This window comes from Trichogramma pretiosum, unplaced genomic scaffold (assembly GCF_000599845.2).
Source record: "Trichogramma pretiosum strain Unisexual culture from Peru unplaced genomic scaffold, Tpre_2.0 scaffold10, whole genome shotgun sequence".
Classification (NCBI taxonomy): Eukaryota; Metazoa; Arthropoda; class Insecta; order Hymenoptera; family Trichogrammatidae; genus Trichogramma; species Trichogramma pretiosum.
This window is the reverse complement of record NW_019641652.1, coordinates 1,613,085-1,634,358: the sequence shown is the minus strand read 5'-3', so window position 1 is coordinate 1,634,358 and position 21,274 is coordinate 1,613,085. Positions and strand designations below refer to the sequence as shown.

General features: G+C 38.5%; 3 protein-coding genes across 5 annotated transcripts; 1 reads left to right on the top strand and 2 right to left on the bottom strand.

Annotated features, from left to right (window-relative positions):
* Positions 1 to 212: 212 nt before the first annotated feature.
* On the top strand, positions 213 to 1,752 carry LOC106655924. Its single transcript, XM_023460024.1, has 5 exons — positions 213 to 312; positions 365 to 612; positions 676 to 887; positions 961 to 1,332; positions 1,400 to 1,752. Exons 1-5 carry the CDS (start codon positions 261 to 263, stop codon positions 1,680 to 1,682), a joined length of 1,167 nt encoding a protein of 388 aa, XP_023315792.1. The 5' UTR covers positions 213 to 260; the 3' UTR covers positions 1,683 to 1,752.
* A 3,744-nt stretch (positions 1,753 to 5,496) lies between these two features.
* On the bottom strand, positions 5,497 to 8,404 carry LOC106656102 (sialin-like). Of its 2 annotated transcripts, none has more exons than XM_014376774.1 (5): positions 8,247 to 8,404; positions 8,117 to 8,185; positions 7,611 to 7,846; positions 6,437 to 6,929; positions 5,497 to 6,363 (listed from the first exon to the last, which is right to left on the bottom strand). In XM_014376774.1, the coding sequence occupies exons 2-5, from the start codon at positions 8,139 to 8,141 to the stop codon at positions 5,633 to 5,635; spliced, it is 1,485 nt and encodes a 494-aa protein (XP_014232260.1). In that variant the 5' UTR covers positions 8,142 to 8,185; positions 8,247 to 8,404; the 3' UTR covers positions 5,497 to 5,632. The 2 variants fall into 2 exon arrangements, with proteins under 2 accessions (XP_014232260.1, XP_023315717.1); XM_023459949.1 differs by having other exon boundaries at positions 8,117 to 8,181.
* Positions 8,405 to 10,522: 2,118 nt separating this feature from the next.
* Positions 10,523 to 15,733, bottom strand: LOC106656090 (putative inorganic phosphate cotransporter). 2 transcript variants are annotated; one of them, XM_023459937.1, is made up of 4 exons: positions 15,564 to 15,733; positions 14,973 to 15,484; positions 14,592 to 14,878; positions 10,523 to 11,812 (listed from the first exon to the last, which is right to left on the bottom strand). In XM_023459937.1, the coding sequence occupies exons 2-4, from the start codon at positions 14,995 to 14,997 to the stop codon at positions 10,547 to 10,549; spliced, it is 1,578 nt and encodes a 525-aa protein (XP_023315705.1). In that variant the 5' UTR covers positions 14,998 to 15,484; positions 15,564 to 15,733; the 3' UTR covers positions 10,523 to 10,546. The 2 variants fall into 2 exon arrangements, with proteins under 2 accessions (XP_023315705.1, XP_014232240.1); XM_014376754.2 differs by having other exon boundaries at positions 14,973 to 15,733.
* Positions 15,734 to 21,274: the final 5,541 nt, after the last annotated feature.

Genomic DNA, 21,274 nt, shown 5'->3' with positions numbered 1-21,274 from the left:
GCCGCTCTCAGCAACTTATTATTTACAATTTTTATAAAGCACTATGTGCAGCTGAGCTCAAAGGAATAACAATGGATTTGTTTGCAATTAAGAAGCAAATGAAAAAAAAGCAAGGTAGAAGTAATTTTTATCAAGTATTTTCTATTCTAATTTAATTAACACGTATCTTTCAAAAAATAGAGATGATTTGGGAAATAAATAGCATGCAAGCAGCATTCACTCAAAGATCCAATCAAGCTGTATCAGCTGTGAAAAAAGCCATGTCAAAAGCATCTCGTGAATTTTGGAGATGCAATTCGAGTCCTCGAGAAGGTGAGCAGCGATGAATTTCCAATGTAACAATTTTAAATCAATATTTTTGTAGGCGTCACTTTCGAGAAAGTTGGCCCGTTCATTTATAAATCATTCGAACCTGAGCGGGGTCTGAAGAAAATCGGAGATCCTCAAGGTCATCACTGGTGCGTCGGAGACTGTCCCCGATTTTCCAATGCTTTAAGTTTGTGTCCTCGCGGTCAATTTGCAGAAGACTGCAACAAGTTTGCACACAATTGTCCTGGTTATCTAAAGTTTTGCGAATCTTTCGATTCGACAATAAGAATTTGCAATTCACCGGTAATTCAACAAGATCGCAATTCAAACATTGATAAAATTTTCATGCTCTCTATTCTTTTGAAGGGTGGAAGCCAACGCAAGTACGAATATGTAGAAGGCTACAATGGGAAGTTCCTTGGTAAAAGAGGATCATGTGCGAGAGTGACTAATTATGCTTCATATTTGTATGGCTTTCATGAATGTCAAATTTGCTTATGTACATGTGAAAATCCCGATAAAAATTTGGATATTTATGTTAACTTGAGAGAAGTTGTGTCTGATGTATATCAAAACAAGTAAGAATTTCGAGATTTGAATGTTTTTCTATCTGTCATCATTAATATGAACAATATTTCAATTTTTTTACAGAGTCATCGTGGGGATTCGTCTGAAAAAAATCGATGGAATTTTTTATCTTCAAATACAAGAAGCTGTACTTTTACCATCGGGCACAGTCGATCCAAAAACGAAATCATGGGCACGAATTAACACGTATAAAAGAACTGACGGTAATGTGCGGGAAGGTGTCGATTATTTTCGATTAAGCTGGGATCACAGTTCAGTGGAGCTGGACGATATTGTGCTCAATGGCGATTCCGTTGTAACTGGGGTTAAATTCACTTTTGCTCAGGGTCTTTTAAGATTGGAAGTTCGAGGACATAGATTCGATTATAAGCAAGGAAAATTGAAAATTCCTAATTATTCGTGGCATCGTAATATTAAAAGTACCAGCAGTCTCAGGTAAATCTAATGATGATGCCTCGTACATGAATCAAACCCGTGCTAAATGAAAAAAATCAATTTTTAGCCAACTTGGACTGACTTACCTAGATTTGCCGTCAGATCATTCAAACAATCCGATTCATTCGTATCCAGGTCAGTATGTGACGTTGAGAACGAGCAGTCTTGAACACGATGTTGGACAGAGTATTATACCATTCTTGGACGTAGACCCTGTTGAATTGAGACAGCCAGCGCCTTTGTCAGGAATTGGATTATTCCATAAAAGTTACAAAAACGGCGCGGCTGGATATTTAACGCTTAAAATTTTGAACTATGATTATGAACCTTATGTTAAAATTGTTGTTTAAAAATCCGGAATACAACTAAGATTGAGTAGGTTAGTGAAGAGAAAGACTCAATAAAAAGAAAACAGTATTGTACCCCAAGAGGAATAGAAAATTAACAATAAATCGTTAAAAATTTTATTTCAATTCAATTTTATGTAAATACATCCAAATTTTTTCATTATTGAAAATAGTTATAGGCATAACGAGGATGCTTTTAATTCATTACTTTCTAGATATTAATGTAGCTTTTAAACGAAATATAAAGTATACACGTCTGAAAGACAGGGTGTGGTTCGTACACATAAGAGTTTTACACAATTAATTTTGTTCACGAGGTGAAGTGTACAAAAATTGTAAACACTTTTTATTGTAAATAATTCTTTTGTACCCACTTTTATTCGTACACAATTTTTTCGTCACACTTTTGTTTGTACACACCGAGTGGCAGTGCTAATTGTTTTATTGATTTGGTATTCTATCTCGTCAGCATGTAGAATTGTGTTTTTCTTGCGAGGATAGAGGAACACGTGTTATGTACGAGAAAAGCTCGAGAATCAATGCGAGAGTCGATTATCCGACGAGTCCCACCGAAATTAGCACTCTGCTGGCGGTGGCGATACTCGTCGCTCTTGTTACCGATTTTCAATTGTTATACGCGATCGGCTTATTTCGGAGTGATCTCACGAAACATTTTCATAACTCGAGTCTACGTCCGACATTCAAGTTTAATTTTAAGTCTAACCTTCACTATTTTTATGAAAGAAATGTGGCAATTAAATATCGATTTGCTGGATGAGATCTTCGACAGGATGGATATAGGGCTACGTTGAAGAATTACATGAAAGTTTGCACGTAAGTATCAATTTTCAAATACAAATGCAACTGTAAAAGAAATCGCGTAAAAAATCATGAGTCATGTCTCTTTTTTTTATAAACTCGCAGTGTAACGAATTCTATAATTATAAACAATAATTTAATTCCACCATTTAATAATAGTCATTTAATAATAATTATTTAATAATAATGTATTTTCATATTTTTTATTGTAGTATATTTAACCTGAAATTGTTTTATTGTTTTATAAATTAATAAAAAAATAAAATTTTGCTCGGTAGTTTATGGCGAGATCAAGCTGTGGCGATGATCAAAAGAAAGATATCCTCGGAGTTTTCTCTTTTCGTCGAGGAGGAGTTAGAGGAGATAAACGACGTCATGGTGGAGAACTTCGATGAAATCTACGATGAATATAAAACCAGCTGCTTCGTAGAACCTAAGACTTTCCAAAAATTGTTGGAAATATTAAAGGAGAGAGAGGTGCTGGAAAATAGCAACTATTTCATTTGTAAGTAGAAAATTTTATTTGTTGCAACATCAATCTTGACCAAAATGAATAATGATTTGAGAAGTCAGAGGTGGACACAGAGTGCTTTTGACGTATTATCTAATAAAGATATGGTAAGGCACTGAATTGATATGAAGATTTATATGTTGTATTATTGCATCATTGATAACGATTCAGGTGTCTTCACTCGTTTGTTCGAGAGGCCACTCGCAGCAACTCATCATTCTAAGAATCGAAACTGCATGATTCTTTAATTTATGATTTAGGTATTTTTATCATATGTGTCAATTGGTATTCAAACGTGAAACGATGTGATAAGTAAATATCATGTTGGGATTTTTATATAGAGAAGAAGGGAAATTATTTTTTTACTATTATGGGGGCCTGCCAGGATATCCTGGCGGGCGATGTCGCAAAAGTGCGGCGCTATCTGGCGCCAATCGGCTCAATAGGCTTTGGCCTATGGCTCAATGTTGCCCTACAGTCTAATGTGGACCTGTAGGGCCTGGCACGAAACAGGTTCACTGACCATATCACGGCGCTATTGTTCCCGACAGGCTAAGGCCTGCCGGGCTAAGCTGGCTCACGGCGCAAAATTCGCTATTCGCTGAGGCTACAGCCTCGCGGAATCGCTGGTGGATTTACAAAGAGCTACTTGTAGGCTCATTTGCCACGATCGTACCGTCGTAAGTCGCCAGCTTATATGCGAAAATTAATGACTCTCCGCTCGCGGATTCGAATATGACACCTTGCGGTGGAGCGCGAACTACGCAACACGGCGATGTCTCGGCAGCAGACTTGGAACGTTTCGGCAGTCGCGTCACAATCGTACACAGTGCAAATCGTGATCTACACGTGTATACACGTAAACATACGTCAGTGTACGGGGCTGCGCATTCGGAGAGTCTAAAGTCCGACGAAATTGGCACTGAAACTACTGCAGCGCAGCGCACTTACTCATACATGTGTATGTGCGTGTGTTATTTGCATGTGTTGCACACACAAGGCACGAGGGTCGCTCGAGCTTCTCTTTTCCATCGTACATAGCTGATGCTACTGCAGCTTCGTGTAGTGCACGATGCACTTTGCGTGTTCTACATTGTCATGTATACACCTAAGATAAGCTGATAACAATTTTTCATTATACATTTTTTTTTTGCGTTGACTCGATGTTGTCTGTCGGTCGAGTTTGTTTGGAAGTACTAAGTTTTAAAAAGCCCAAAAATTCCTTGAAGAAATCGTCGCCAAGTTAGAATTTTAAATTATTTAGAATATTGTAAGGATAATGTATAAATAGATACATCGGGATCTTAATCGTAAACAATATGACCATAAACGGGTTTGACATCGTTCCTCGACACACTGATCGTGTTTATAATAAGAACAAATTAGTTTGAATGTTGTCTTTCCCAATGAAACAATACATGATACCAAAAGATCAATTTTATTCATTCAATAAATAAAGTAGAAAGATCCATCGTTTATTTTAGGCACCAAAATGGTTAAAACTGAGAAGAAACCGGAGAATATCGTTTCAAAAGATAACTCAAGTGAAAACGACATTGCTGTTTCAGACGACAAGCAACACATCTGCGATATTTGTCTGGAGGCATTTACACTCGAATCAAGCTTGATAGCACACCGAGTCACTAGTCACAATGATCAGAAAGATTATCCTTGTGACAAGTGCGATCAGAAATTTGAGTTCCGAGGTCTTTTGAGTAGACACCAAATATCGGTACACAAAGGCCGAAATGAGTTTGATTGCGACAGATGTGTGAAGAAATTTGTGAAAAAATCGAGTTTGCTTAGGCACAAAAAATTAGCGCATAAAGATCGCGACGATTTCACATGTAACAAGTGTAAGAGGAAATTTGAAAATGAATTAACTTTATTCAAACACAAAAAAATATTCCATGAAGTTTTCAAAAATTACTTGTGTGAAGTGTGCGCGAAGAGATTCGATACGAAACTTGGTTTGCTTTTGCATATAAAGACAGTACACGATAAGCGTGAGCAGAAAATTGGACAAACATTGAAAGTGATTAGATACCAAAAGACAATCAACGATGGCAAAGATTTTGCATGCGACAAGTGCGATAAAAATTTTACCCGAAAATCAACATTGCTTTTACACCAAAAGGTAGTACACGAAGGTCGGAAATATTTAGCATGTGACAAGTGCGAGAAAAAATATGCACAAAAATCGCATCTGCGCAATCACCAAAAAACAGTCCACGAAGGTCGGAAAGATTTCGTATGTGACATGTGTGATAAGAAATTTTCACAAAAATCGGGTTTGCTATACCACCAAAAGACGATACATGAAGGTCGAAAAGATTACGCATGTAACAAATGCGAGAAAAAATTTACACTAAAATCAGATTTGTTAAGGCACCAAAGTACAGTTCACGAGGGTCGAAAAGATTATGCATGTGACCAATGTGAGAAGAAATTTGGACGAAAATCGAGTTTGTATGTACACCAAAGAATAATCCACGAAGGTCGCAAAGATTTTGCTTGAGATAAATGTTTTTTAAATTTCAATAAATACTGTGCCGAAATTATTATGTTGTATTTGAACCTCGCGCAAATAAATAAGATATCGCGTATCAAACAGAAATTAAGTCTAGATATTCTTTTGCAACAATTGTACGCCTTCGACGACGTCTTTCTCTCTTTCTCTTTCTTTGTCGGCGAGGAAGTCGGGATCGTTCCACTCTTGAAGCTCGCCGCTTCCCCAGATCAAGAACACCACCTCCGTGACGGCGAACATGAGAAAGACGATCCAGAAGACCGAGCGCCACTCGTCGACCGTCGAGTTGGGCGTCAGCAGGCCGACCAGGTACGGCGAGAAGATGCCGCTGAGCGTCGAGATGCCGTTGACCAGGCCCATTATCGTGCCGGCGTAATTCGGCCCGAGGTCGAGGGCGTTGGCGAGCACGCTGAAGGTCGCGCAGCCCAGCAGACTCTGGCCCAGCGTGAGAAAGCTCACGGCCAGGATCTTGTCGCAGCCGGCGTACGAGACGGCGACCATGAAGACGCCCGGACCGAAGGCGGCCACGGCGCTGCCGATCTTGCGTACTTGGCCGATGCTCAGGCGGCCCCGGGCGACGAGGTGGTCGGCGAAGCTGGACGCCACGATGCCCACGATCCACTTGCAGAGGTAGGGCAGCGACGACAGATAGCCGTTGCTCTCGATGGAGAACTTGAGCACGCCGCCGAGGTACTTGGGCATGTCGCTGACTATCGTGATGAAGCCCCAGGCGTTGCCGATCGTCGCTATCATCAGCGCCCACACGGGCTTGGATCTCAGTATCGCGCGCCACGGTATAGATTTGGAATTCGCGTGGTTGTTCGCTGTAGAAAGAAGTCAATTTTTAATAGAGAAATTGTGCCAATAATTGAAAATCCATTTGCGAAACCAACTCACTCAATTTTTCTTTCAAATACTTCGCCTCCCGTTCGGATATGAACGGATGCTCGTCCGGCCTGCTGTAGCAGAACGCTGCGTTTAGCAAAAACGCCACCAAGCCCATCACACCGTAGAAGTAAAAAACCACCTCCCAGTCGCTGGTGTACTTCAGGATGATTCCCGAGGCCGACATGCCGAAGATCGTGCCGAGATAGGCGCCCGAGAAGGTCAGGGCGGATGCCTTGGATCGCTCGTCCTCCGGAATCCATTGGGAGAGCAGAGCGGTGAGGGCGGGATAGGTCGGGCCCTCGCCCACGCCCATGAGCACTCGCAGCGCGATCAGGCCCCGGAGGCCGCCGTGACGGACGACGAGAGGCGTCGCCAGGGTGAGCAGCGAGGTCGACAGGATGCCGAGGCCGAGGGTGTGACGGCCGCCGAAGCGCTCGGCTATCACTCCGCCGGGGAGATTGGTGAAGAGGTAGCCCCAGTAGAAGGAGGACAGTATTATACCCTTGAAATATATACATTTTTTTTTTTAATTTTATTCCAGCCAAATTTGTTCAAATATCCATTCAAAACTTTTAACATAATTATTGAAAACAGTTGTCTGGCAAATCGTGTTTATTTTATTATTGTTTATTTTATTAGTGCCTAGGCATCAAAGTATTTTTAGAGCTTTTTATTTTATATTATTTTAAAAAATAAGTTAATATAAGAATAATTATAAATGATGACTACAAAAAAGCCTCTTATGATAAAAATTATATATAATTCGTAATGATGAATAAATTAGGGAAATCATACTTTAATAGTCCGAGATTCGTAAATAAAATATTATTCAATATTATATTTCATAAAAGAAACTAATTGTAATGTAAAAGTATCATATAACTAATAAAATTTAATGACCATTTTTAGATCACGTACATACATTTTCCAAAGAGTATAAATTTCCATTCGATTTCTAACTTTCATAACTTCGTATTCATTTAGAAAAAATAACTTCAACATGAATCTAATACTGACAATATTTTTATTTTCATTTCTATCCATTAATGTACGCGATACAGCAGTATTCTTAAAATATAAAAAATTATCATTTGAAATTTTATGCAGAATGTAGAGAGATTTTTCGTTTTAGAAGTACAATAAAAATAAAAATGCACAAAAAATTTTCATTAGAATCACGTACCTGAGTATATTCATCCCAATCAAACAAACGAGTTGTACGAGCAATATCATTTTTTCCCTCTGAATTAATTGAATTATTAAGACCAGGACACGTTTCTCCTTTTAATTCCAAGGTTTTTTCCGTTGACTCGACCATTTCTGTAATGGCTATAGATAAGCATATTCGCATGTGATATGCACTGAATAATCCTAAAAAACCCATCGTTACAATGACCCATCGTTGAGGAATATTTATACCTGTTAATAATAAAAAATTTATCAGAAAGATGTTATTCCATAAAAAATTAAGTATACCATAAGAAAATGTAGAAAAACGATTAACAGCAGACATAAATTCAAATTATTATTTCAAGTCTTCAGAGTTATACGAAAAATCAACTGGCTGAATCGAAATGAAATTTTTCAATAAATAAAAAAAACCACATTAAAATCGAGGTATCTTAATACATTTTAAATCTTTTGCAGCATGATTTTTATGCATAATATTTTACAGTTACGAGTACTTACAACAGGATTTCAGTACTGCCGCCATTTCAAATACATTTATTTCATGCACGGAATCAAGAACTCTTCTACCTAAAATATGACACTCAATCACACAAATCATAATTAAAATGTATAAAAAAATTTAACTTACCGTTGATGACAGTTTTTACAGCAACGTAAGCATTTGTAATATGCTTATTTTAAAATTAGTGAATTACTCAACCTTGCAACGCTCGATCAGGCTGTACATCTTTTACTTGTATCGCGAAAAACTAACTTGCTAAAAATAAGATTGAATTAGAAGTTACATTCTAGGAGATGAAAGCGTCATTGCTGTACTCTTCCATGAGTATAAAATGATATCAAGAATTCGGACGTCAAAAAAATTGTTCACAAAGATAGTAACTGATTTACAATTTACTGCATGCGTGCATAGGTACGTATATATTCAATAAATTACAACTCTACAAGTTAATGTTTAATATTATTAATGCTTAAGCTTATCTTAAATTCTTTCATTAAGCTCGGTTCATTTGTTCACAACAATCAAACAAACAAAATTTATTGAATTTGACGTTTTTTGGGTTCTTAATATCAAACATAATCAATACCTAACAAAAAATATATTAAGGGGACAAATACACCTTAAAATCGTACATACTAGAAAAGCGTCTCTAAATTTACAGGAGGTCTCCTTGACTTAAAAAATTTCAAATTTAATTGTATGTCTAGGTATCGAAACATTCAAGTTCAACCAATAATCTGTTCAAGTTCCTGAATCGCTCTATTTGTTTATTGCAACAATGCCTATGTTCGCTACCTCAGACATAGTGTTAGCACTATCAAAAGGCTCTGTGTGACTATAATTGTGAGAATATTCTCATAAAGTGAAAAAAATTTTTTAAAAAATATTAGTTTCATGCTATAATTATGGTTTTGACTTGTTGGATAATTTTGCTAGAGGTAGAGGTTTGTACATTTAGAGACACTTTTCCAGTATGTAGGAGTGAACATATTTTATTTAAAGGGTTAGTAAGAATCCTCAACGTTGAAAAATCTCAATTTTTATTTAAGGTCTATTTTTTTTTTTTTTTTTTTTTAAATAAAAAGGGTTTCGCAAAATGCAATGGAAAAGGGACAAAAAATACTACTCAAAAATGAAATAAAAATTTTTTTTAAACATAAAAGAAAGTAGTGCACAAAGTATTTTGTATTAATTGTTCTTTCTGATTATATTCAATAGACTATAGCCAATTATAGATTATTCGTTGCATAGAATTGTAAGTGAAATCTACAATCGAAACACTTTTATCTTATACATGTATTAAATTAGAAAAAAAGTAGGCAAAGTATAAGTAAAAGAATTATTTTTTTATTATAATTTTTATTATAATTTATTAATACTTAAATACATCGTGTATAATCTTAAAAAAATAAATTGAATCGATCAATTTTTGTATTTAAAAATTATCTAAACCTTTACTTATAAGATTCATACTAATGTAAAGTAGTCGAATAATATACACAACAAACAATTTTTCAATTGACGGCAAGAGTATATTATTAAAATAATTTCACTATTGTTTCGGCACACGATAATAGGAACTATGTATACAATATGTACAAATGTTTACATACAAAAACTATTTACAGCTTACAACATATTTTCTTATTTAATCGTAGTACCATAGAATAATGAACACTTGTGGATTTTGTTGTTTAAAAAAGGCATACTTTTCGCTCTCTAAGTTGCGTACTAATACACATAAGACAATATAAAATAAGGCGACGCCGACTAAAACGTCATTGATGTACTATATTCCTTGAGTAGGATGCGCTATCTCAAAACTCGATATAACAGCAGTTAAAGTTGTTAACAAAGATAGTAACTGATTTACAATTCGCTACACACGTGGGCATATGCGTGAGTATGATATTTTTAAGTAAAATAAGGCCTTCGCTAGTCAGCCTCAAAATGCCATAAGTCGAAACTAAATATTATTGCGACACGTGTATTATTGAGCTAACAATTATACTCAATTATCTACATTTATAATATCGCGATTTTGTATAAAAAAATACATTCTGTCAATGAGTATATTTAAAATTATGATATGAAATTTAATTACATTATAAATGGTAAAAAATGAAAATTTAAATGGATCCAAGTCAAAAAAACTTCACTGGTAAATCTTTGATTTTGAATTGAGTTACGAATTTTTGTTTACAATTCACCAATGAAATTTTCCAAACCAGGTACTTTTTACAAGTCAAGCATCTGATGGATGATGCATCACGGCAATAGCAAGGCACTTTTACAGCTCGCTGAGTAGTTTTTACAGTTTTTTCAAAGGCAAGAGTCATAGCTGTTTCGACCCATTTATTTACACGGGGAGCGAAAATACCGGTAAAAAAGTCTCCCCGAAGAGCACAGCATCGGTCGATCGCACTTCAAACGATTTCCGATTGCATCTGCAGCAGCTCGACGCTCTCCTTGGCCGCCTCGGCCGCCTCGGCCTTTTCGCGCTCGATCTTCTCCTTGAGATGAAAGCCCGGTTCGTTCCAGAACTGCACCTCGGCGCTGCCCCACATCACGTAGATGCTGTTGGTGATGGTGAGCACCGCGGAGATGGTGTAGAACACTCGGCTCCATTCCTCGGCGCTCTGATTGGGCGTGAGCAGGCCCACGACGTAGGGCGCGAGCATCCCCGTGACGCCGGTCAGACCGTTGGCCAGCGCCATGATGAAGCCCGAATAGTTGGGGCTGAGATCGATCACGTTGATCTTGATGCTGGGCAGAGCGGCGCCCATGCAGGTGACCCCGACAATGAGGGCGCTCACCGAGACGACGCGATTGCAGCCGCTCTGCGCGGCGACGATGGTGCATATGGCCGGGCCTATCGTGGCCACGGTATTGCCGAGCTTATGGATCTTCGTGCGGCTCATGTAGTTATTGTACTCCAGGAAGTCGGCGAATTTCGCCCACATGATGCTGCTGATGGCCATGCCGAAGTAGGGCACCGCCGAGAGCAAGCCGTTGTGGCCTATGGGAAAGCGCATCACCGACTTCATGTACTTGGGCATGTCGTTGACCATGGTGAGAAAGCCCCAGCCGTGGCCGACCGAGGCGGCAACGAGCGCCCAGACGGGTTTCGAGCGGATTATGTGCCTCCACGGCACCTGTGGCGGTTTCTTGTGCTTGTGCGCGCTCAGCTCGGCGCTCAGGTTCTTGGCTTCCTGCTCGTCCATGAACGGATGCTCCAGGGGCTCGTCGTAGCACAGCGGAAACCAGACCAAGCACCACAACAGGCTCATCGAGCCGAACAGATAGTAGACGATCTCCCAGCCGATCCGATCGGGCGCGAAATACGCCAGCAGCGGACCTGAGGTGCCCATGGCGGCGACGGTGCCGAGAGGGGCGCCCGCGTAGACTATGGCGGCGACGGTGGACTTGTGCTTGGCGGGCACCCACCCGGACAGCATGACGTTGAGAGCCGGATAGGCGAAGCCCTGAGCTAGACCGGTGACGATGCGAAAGCAGATAAGCACGCTGGCGCCGCCGCCCATCTTCAGCGCCGCCGGAATCAGCAGAGTGAACAGGCCGCTGACGAAGGTGGAGATCCCGAGGATCCGCTTGGCGCCGAACCTGTCGGCCAGCATGCCCGCTGGTATGTGCGTGAGGACGTAGCCCCAGAAAAACGACGACAGGATGATACCCTAGAAACGACGAAACGATATTAGCAAAAATTGGCGATTGGCGCATTTATTGTAGAAAAATCCAACTGTATCGTCGCTATCGATTGATATACTGCTCTGACGTAAAATACGGGCGTTCAAAATTGTCTGTACAATCCAATATTTTCTGGGGTTAAACGATTGAAAAATTTCCTGACGGTATTTTGACTTAACAATTTTACTTTGCTTATTTTTACTTTGCCACTAGCAGGTTTACAAATGAGCATGCTCGCCATCTAGCGGTCGAGGCTCACACTAGTAACAGTCCGGGCGTCAGCTATGGGTCGAGTATGGATTTTCAGGTCCATAAGGTAACCAAAGCTTTTTATAGGTTTCTTGGTGTGCTGAATCGATTTAGCTTGGTTACCAAGCGTTAAAATTGGTATTTTAAAAGTTATTAACAAATTAATTGTTTATAACTTAAAAAATTTGTTCAAAAAAATCTGAAAAAATTCACACGTATTCTTTGACTAATTCTAAGACTATTTTGTTCTTTGCATTTTTTCGTTTTAGACGTTCCTTACCGAGTTAGAAAATAGCAAAGTTGTTTTTTTACGCACGAATTTGTTCAGAAACCAATCATATTTTTAATCTTTACGATTTTCTAACTCGGTAAGGAACGTCTAAAACGAAAAAATGCAAAGAACAAAATAGTCTTAGAATTAGTCAAAGAATACGTGTAAATTTTTTCAGATTTTTTTAAACAAATTTTTTAAGTTATAAACAATAAATTTGTTAATAACTTTTAAAGTAGCAATTTTAACGCTTGGTAACGAAGCTAAATCGATTCAGCACACCAAAAAACCTATAAAAAGCTTTGGTTACCTTATGGACCTTAAAATGCATTCTCGACCCATAGCTAGCGCCTGGACTATAATGATTGATTTTCATTAATTTTTTGTACAATTACAGCAAAAACTACATTATTTTTAAAATATTAATTTTCAATCAAAATTCATAAATTTGAGTATAAAATTTAATGTTATTATTTATTTAACATTATAAAAGTATCGTAAATAAAATGTAATATCGGTTGATTTAATGTTAATGTTATGATTTACATTACATCTGCGTTTAATTGACGGTTTTCCTTTCTTTCAGGTTTATAGATAAAATTCACATTATTTTTCAAGAAATTGATAAACCAAAAGTAGGTGTGACATTCTACAGAATTAATTAAATGAATTAATAGAGCAATTAGCTATGATTTCGAGACATGAAGCATTTGAATTCAATTAGAAAATCGTTGATCACTATTACGAGAATACATTAAGTAATATGACATTATCATGTGTCAAGATCTCTGTAAAACTAATGTCCCGAAAAATTTCACCGGAAATCAGTGCTTATATATTATATATAATTGCATGGGTTAAAATTTTCTTATATAAAACTTTATCTTAAGCTTTTCCAATTTAGAAATGATCAGAGAGAGAGAGAGAGAGAGAGAGAGAGAGAGAAAGAGAGAGAGGCATCAAATGGAATAATTGCTTTCAGAAGCAATTATATGGTCATTGATCATAATTTTGAAGAGATATGAAGCAGAAACAAAACTTCTTTTTTGGTCTACCTGATTGAGTATTTATTGTATCGATTGAATTGAGAATCTACAATTATTAATTTTCCGATCAAGGATTTTGTACGATTGTTATCGATGTTATCTTAGAGTAAGCGTAATCACAAATTGTTTTAAATTAAAAATTAAATATCTGGTAATAACGATGAGCCGTGTATTACGCATTTTCCAAGATAAAAAATACTTGAATTTCTTGTTATACGAGAAAATTGAGTTTATCTTTTAATTTAGGTAAGGATTCATTTGTTGAAATATTTGTTGCTAAGAGGAAATTTTTCCTTTGAAATAATTTTTTAAGATGTATCATATTTTTAAGTTTTTTTTCTAATTTTCTCGCTCAAGGAGATCCGTTATATCCCAGCTCAAACGAGAAAATTTGAAATAATTCTTAACCGGAGTAACCAATGTCGTTTCATTTGAACTATTCATTTTGCACCACGTGAGAAAAATAATGCCAGCTACACATCTTCGGCAATTCAAACATTACTCATCGCGTGCCGATGGAATATTAAAATATTAAAACTCAATACGCACTCGTTTTTTTTCGTATAATGAAAGATCGCGCGAGGAATTTTTGCTCGATAAAAAGAGTTATTTTCATGCTAATATTAAGTACAAAATATTGTAAACAAACACTTGTTCGTTCGGTTTGCAAGCCGCGCAGTCGTTACAATAACGAACAAATATTTGAACCGAGTCTGATGGATTTGTTTTTCGCGATAAATCGATCGACGACGCACGAAAAACCAATTATCGAAAATTGCAGCGCGCGCACACGACTCCGAAAATTTTTCATTCCGCTCTCGTGCGAGCGCGCGAGCGCTTAGATTACACTGCACCGTCGCGCAATGTTTTTCTCGACAAAAGTATAAAAAAAAAAAGAAATGAAAGAAAGAAAACGAAGCGACTCACGCGAGCGAGGAGAAACTTTGTGTACGTATATCACCACGTGTTGCGCTGTTTCGCACTCATACACAGAGGTAAAAAGTCGCATTCGTGTGCGCGCGAGGTATAGATAAGTTATAATATAGTATAATGTACGCCTCGCACGTGTAACGTACGCGAATGTAAAAAAAACGAGCGGCAAAAATAATATCTCTCTCGTATCGAATTTTTTTTCGGCGCACAAATTGGTACAATTATTACACATTACATTACGTGGATCGTATCGCTAGTTCGACTCACCTGTATCGCTTCATCCCAGTCGTATACTCCTCCTTCGCCAATATTTGGATGTTCTGCGAAAGTCGGGGTCGTCGAGTTTAGAGTCGTGTTGGACGACGTCGGTGGCGGCGCATCGACGAGGTTGTAATCCGGGCATTGGCCGGCCCCGATGGTATCGTTCAGGCTCTCCTCGTGCTGTATGACCATCTGGGTGATGGCAATAGATGGGCATACCCGCACGTTGTACGAGCAGAAAAGACACAAGAACACCATGATAACGGTGACCCACATCTGATTGATTTTGGTACCTGTTGGACACGCGAAAAGACGACGGGTTAATAATAGATGTAAATGACAAAAAATAAAAAAAAAAAATGAATGAATAAAATAAACGATACTCACAGCACGTTGACACTCGCTCAGTCATCTTGGCAATTGTTATCTCGAACTTTTTCTCTCAAGTCACGCTACTGCACACGACTCAAACACGAGTAGCGTCTGTCTCTCTGTATTCACTCGCGAAATAAGTAAACAGAAAAAAAAAAAAAAGAAATACTGCACTGGATGCTTCTTTTTTTTTCAAGCTCGAACGCGACAAACAAACTTTATTAAAAAACGTCGAGACGAAAATAAAACGATGAAACGAAGCTGGCGCTTTGCTGACGAGTGCGTTCCGTTCAAGTCGGAGATCGGCTGGTGTCTGCCACAAGTGTTGCTGCGAGCTCACGAAAAAACCAACGACGGTGTGGGGGTAACAGCCGCGCACCGCTGATGCGCTAGAGTTGTAATTGTTACTATTGCTGCTGCTGCATCCATAGATACACGCGTGCTACTGCGCAGGTGGTAGGGGAGCAAGAATCGCCTAGAGTAGTCATTCGAAATAGTGGGGAGCGTTGACGAGTGAATGAAATCCACTGACCAAAAAAACTCTGAATCTAATAATCTGGGCGGTCTACCAAATCTTGGAAATACTATTGGTCGAATTATAAGTACCTGCGTATTACATCTCCTTGTCTGCCTAATTGTAATGAGGCGCTCGAATGATCCATCATGAGTAGTAGAGGCCACTTTCTCTCACTTGGCCATGCATTCTTACGATGTATTGATGATGTATTACCTATCCTATTACAGCGGTGAAGCGCTAACTACCATTAATTTCAGAAGAATCATCTCGAACTTCCGTCGAACGAAAAATTATTCAAAAACTTTAATGTAAAAATCGAGTCGCGCTCGTCGACGCAGCCGCCTCTGCGCTATTATTATTATGCATTGGCCCGCGCGCGTATTGCACGACGCGATGCACGCGACTCACGCGCGCATCCACACACTGAAACATTTGCATTCGCGTGTTTGCACAAAAACACGCATAAGCACGCACACAGACGCGCAAGAGCAAATTCTCGCCGATTGATAAGCGCGCGAGCGTGGAAAATCATTGACACTGGCGCGCGTGTGTAAGCAGCAGCGGCCGACTCGACGCGGGTTGCAGCACGATGCGTTTTTGTGTGCGTGTATATAGAATAGCGTTTATCACCGCAGCGAGAGATAATATACACTCGCTCGAGAACGAGGCAAAAAAAAATCTTACGCGGAAAAGCCATCGGAGGGGATATATCTTTATCTCTCTGCTTGGAGTCTCTCTTTGGGTTTTACTTGCTCGCTTGTGTACGAATCGCGATGATATCTGCAAAACAATTAGCGCCAGGTCGAAATTACGTACGTAAACATCGGTGTGTATAAAATCGACTGCGCCAACAGGTGCAGCGACGACGACGTTTGCGCGCTACGTGCATTGCTCTTCTTTTTTTTTGCCGTACAATTACGTAACGCGTATATGAGCGCATCCAGCATAAGTCGCGGTCACACCGCGCGATTACGGCATTTTCCGCCGAAAGTGTCGTATGTTTAGCTCGCTCGGAAATGTTTACCATGGGGTCAAAAAAAAAATCCAAACTTAAGGATCGATAGATTTTTTCCTCCTCTTTCTAGCGGTAACTCAAAAAATTCATAAAAATTTATTTAAAGGTTTGATATCGACTTGAATGTTTAAGTCGATTTATCCAAAAAATGTATCCTCCGATTTCAATTTAAACTGCACCAATCGAAAGAGGAGGTAAAAATCTATCGAAAACGATGTTTTCCAGGATAGAGAAATGATAACAACTATTAAAAATATCGACAACAATAGCACGGGACGGCGCGCGCGGACCTGTTTTTTGTGCGCCAACGGCGGCACACGCGCGGCGCCGTGTTTTTGTCTTTTCGTCTCGCTCGTAATCGCTTAAAAAGGGCTGAAAAAATGAAGTAAACAAGTAAATCGATAGATTTTTTCCTCCTCTTTCTGATGGCGTTGTTGAAAAAATTCTCAAAAATTTTTGTCATAGTCAAAACTTGATTTGAATTTTTAAGTCAATATTTCTTCAAGTATTTCAATTGTGACCTCAAAATTAACATTATCAATCGAAAGAAGAGGCAAAAATCTATCGGAAACGATGTTTTCCAGGATGGAGAAATGATAAAAACTATTAAAAATATCGACAACAATAGCACGGGACGGCGCGCGCGGACCTGTTTTCTGTGCGCCAACGGCGGCACACGCGCGGCGCCGTGTTTTTGTCTTTTCGTCTCGCTCGTAATCGCTTAAAAAGGGTTGAAAAAATGAAGTAAACAAGTAAATCGATAGATTTTTTCCTCCTCTTTCTGATGGCGTTGTTGAAAAAATTCTCAAAAATTTTTGTCATAGTCAAAACTTGATTTGAATTTTTAAGTCAATATTTCTTCAAGTATTTCAATTTTGACCTCAAAATTAACATTACCAATCGAAAGAAGAGGCAAAAATCTATCGAAAACGATGTTTTCCAGGATGGAGAAATGATAAACACTATTAAAAATATCGACAACAATAGCACGGGACGGCGCGCGCGGACCTGTTTTCTGTGCGCCAACGGCGGCACACGCGCGGCGCCGTGTTTTTGTCTTTTCGTCTCGCTCGTAATCGCTTAAAAAGGGCTGAAAAGATTATATTAACTCGGAAATCGATAGATTTTTTCCTCCTCTTTCTGATGGCGTTGTTGAAAAAATTCCCAAAAATTTTTTTCATAGTCAAAACTTGACGCGAATTTGTGCGGCGCGCGCGGACCTGTTTTCTGTGCGCCAACGGCGGCACACGCACGGTGCCGTGTGTTTGTCTTTTGGAATCGCTCGTAATCGCTTAAAAAGGGCTGAAAAAATTATATTAACACGTAAATCGATAGATTTTTTCCTCCTCTTTCTGATGGAGTTGTTGAAAAAATTCTCAAAAATTTTTTTCATAGTCAAAACTTGACGCGAATTTTTAAGTCAATATTTCTTCTAGTGTTTCAATTTTGACTGCAAAATTAACATTACTAATCGAAAGAAGAGGCAAAAATCTATCGAAAACGATGTTTTCCAGGATGGAAAAGTGATAAAAAGTATTAAAGATATCAAGATGAATAGCGCGGTGTGGCGCGCGCGGACCTGTTTTTTGTGCGCCCACGGCAGCACACGCGCGGCGCCGTGTGTTTGTCTTTTCGAATCGCTCGTAATCGCTTGAAAAGGGTTGAAAAAATTATATTAACTCGTAAATCGATAGATTTTTTCCTCCTCTTTCTGATGGCGTTGTTGAAAAAATTCCCAAAAATTTTTTTCATAGTCAAAACTTGACGCGAATTTGTGCGGCGCGCGCGGACCTGTTTTCTGTGCACCAACGGCGGCATACGCGCGGCGCCGTGTCTTTGTCTTTTCGATTCGCTCGTAATCGTTTAAAAAGGGCTAAAAAAATTATATTAACACGTAAATCGATAGATTTTTTCCTCTTCTTTCTGATGGCATTGTTGAAAAAATTCCCAAAAATTTTTTTCATACTCAAAACTTGACTTGAATTTTTAAGTCAATATTTCTTCTAGTACTTCAATTTTGACCTCAAAATTAACATTACCAATCGAAAAAAGAGGAAAAAATCTATCGATTTACGTGTTTAAATTATTTTTTCAGCATTTTTTTAGCGAGTCGAAAAGACATAGCCAGGAAAACAGATCCGCGCGCGCTAATCCGCGCTATTCATCTCGATATTTTTAATAGTTTTTATCATTTCTCCATCCTGGAAAACATCGTTTTCGATCGATTTTTGCCTCCTCTTTCGATTGGTGCAATTTATCGACTTAAACATTCAAGTCGAGTTTTAACCTCAAAATCAATTTTTAAGAATTTTTTAAGTTACACCACTAGAAAGTGGAGGAAAAAATCTATCGATCCTCGTGTTTGGATTTTTTTTCTGACTCTTGGTAAACATTTCCGAGCGAGCTAAACATACCACACGTTCGGCCAAAAATGCCGTTTTTTTGCGCGCGGGGTGGCCGACTTATGCTAGACGCGCTCATATATCCGCTATTATGTCCCGATGCAACAACAAAAAAGGAGGGAATAGAAAATTTGTTCATATATTTTTCTATTCGAGCTAGACGAGATAAAACTACAACGACGAGTCGCTACTCGTGCGTACATATGCTTATTTTAATGCGCATATGTGCACAGTTGCGTATAGTATTGGAACTTTCGCTTATATGTGTACACGGAGAATTGAAACATGATCTATTATAGTTAAACTCATTTTTACGAGTACCTTGCAGACATACGAAATTCCAATGCTCAAACAAAATAAATTTATGCACGTACGTTCAAGTATATATAGCGATACGTCGAATCATTGTCAACGCCTTCGAGCGCGCTAACGAGAATCAGAAAAATCTACGAAAAGTTCTACATTTCTACTGTGTTACACGTTAGAACAATGATATTAGATGATTCTTACTTGATGGAGCCATCATAAATCGTATCGAGATGCTTCGCTTTTGAATGCCACGTGAGAGAAAGTTAATCCTATTGTCCCGAGAAATGATGTATCACAGACACATTCATTTACATAATCATAATACCAGATCTACTAGTCATTAAACTGCAATTGGACGATTCTTCGATCGTAATCCAACGCCATCCATAACGAGATTCTTATTACAAAAAAGAGTAAAAATATAATGTAATAAAATTAATGATATTCCTTAACACAAATAGTAAATACCTAACATATTGCTATAGGTGCCCTGATCATGACGCTTCGCATACATAAACTCTTATCTCACCTTACACACACGCCGTAGAGCGACTTTTTCTCCGTACAGCAGCAGCAACGGCACACATATATTAGTTTATATATATTTACAATAAATTCGATTTAAATTGCAAACGATCGCCGTCGATCGCACACTCCCTGGGCGCGAGTCGCCGTTATCAACCATTTTTTTTGTTGTATCCTCCTCCGCCTTCATCGACGCGTCGTTTATGTATGTCACACGCGACTAATTAGCATATAATGAACAGATTGCCAGCGTATGTAACGTGGCTGCCGATCTCGTGCCGTGCAGCGAGGAACACCAACAACAAAAAAGAAACTCGTTTTACGTACTACTGCACAGCTGGCGACGAACGTTTTGGATTGATTACGACGACTCTATCTATTTTTTTCGCTTCACCTGTCTACGGCTCGATTCGATCGTCGAATGTTTTCGAGTTGTGTGTCCGAGAAAAAAGTCATTATTACGCATGGTGTACGAGTGCACATTACATTACATGTAGAGTATGCATTATAATTCAACAATGAGCAATGTCGCTCGCGTATTATATGTTGTGCATCGAGTGGAAAAAATATATATTGCGAATATATATCATACGCGAGGGAAATATCTTTTTCGATACGTGTATAAAATCGCATCGATAAGCTTTTGTATAGAAAATCGTGATAGATGCTTGGAGCCGTAAACGTTTGCATATAACAGACACGGGGCAACGACTTTTTGAAGGTAATAGCGGTGCACTGCACGATCGCGAGCACAATGACACTGGAAAAAGCATTTCCACGACGTTGCGCTGCTTTATTTACTTTTATTGCGTTGGGCTCGATTAGATTTTAAAGTTTAGCGTCGTGAAAATGTTTAGCCTTATTAATTCATGTACTATTAAAGACTGTCCATAATTGATGGTTGTATAATAAATAATATATTTTATTGCTACCTTTTCAACAATGGAGCGTAAACATTAAAATGTAAATAAATTTTTATTATATACATAAGGTAATGTTTAATCGTAAATTGTTTACGTTTATCGTTTGAAATTTATGTTTCTTTTGAAAACAATAAACAATGCACCTTCACTATTTTCCATTCTTAAAGTTTCGTTAACGTTTTATTTACAATAATAAACTCAACGCGATAAAACAATAATCGATATTCGTTTAAAATTTCAATGGGTAAAAAAGTTTTGGTCGAGCGTTTGATCCATGGGTAACTTTTACCATTACCGACTGTCGCTTCTTGCTTTCGGTATACGCTCCAATGGTAAGTGAATCACTAGTCGGTCAGAAAGAGAGTGATTTATCATTTCGTTGCCGTACAGCAGAGTGCGTTGCCCAACTTCGCTGTTTTTCGTTTTTAAAAATTACAAGCGTACACCAAAAGCTCGTATCTCTGAATTTTTACGGAAAAGGCCCGTAAAGAGAAGCTGAGAGGATCCCTGATGGATACATGCAAAAATGTGCTTGCGCTAAAGGAAGTATCTCAATGTACTTACACTTAGATTTGTTAAAGTAATTTTATTAATTCGCTCAATTTTCAATAAATTTAATTCTACAT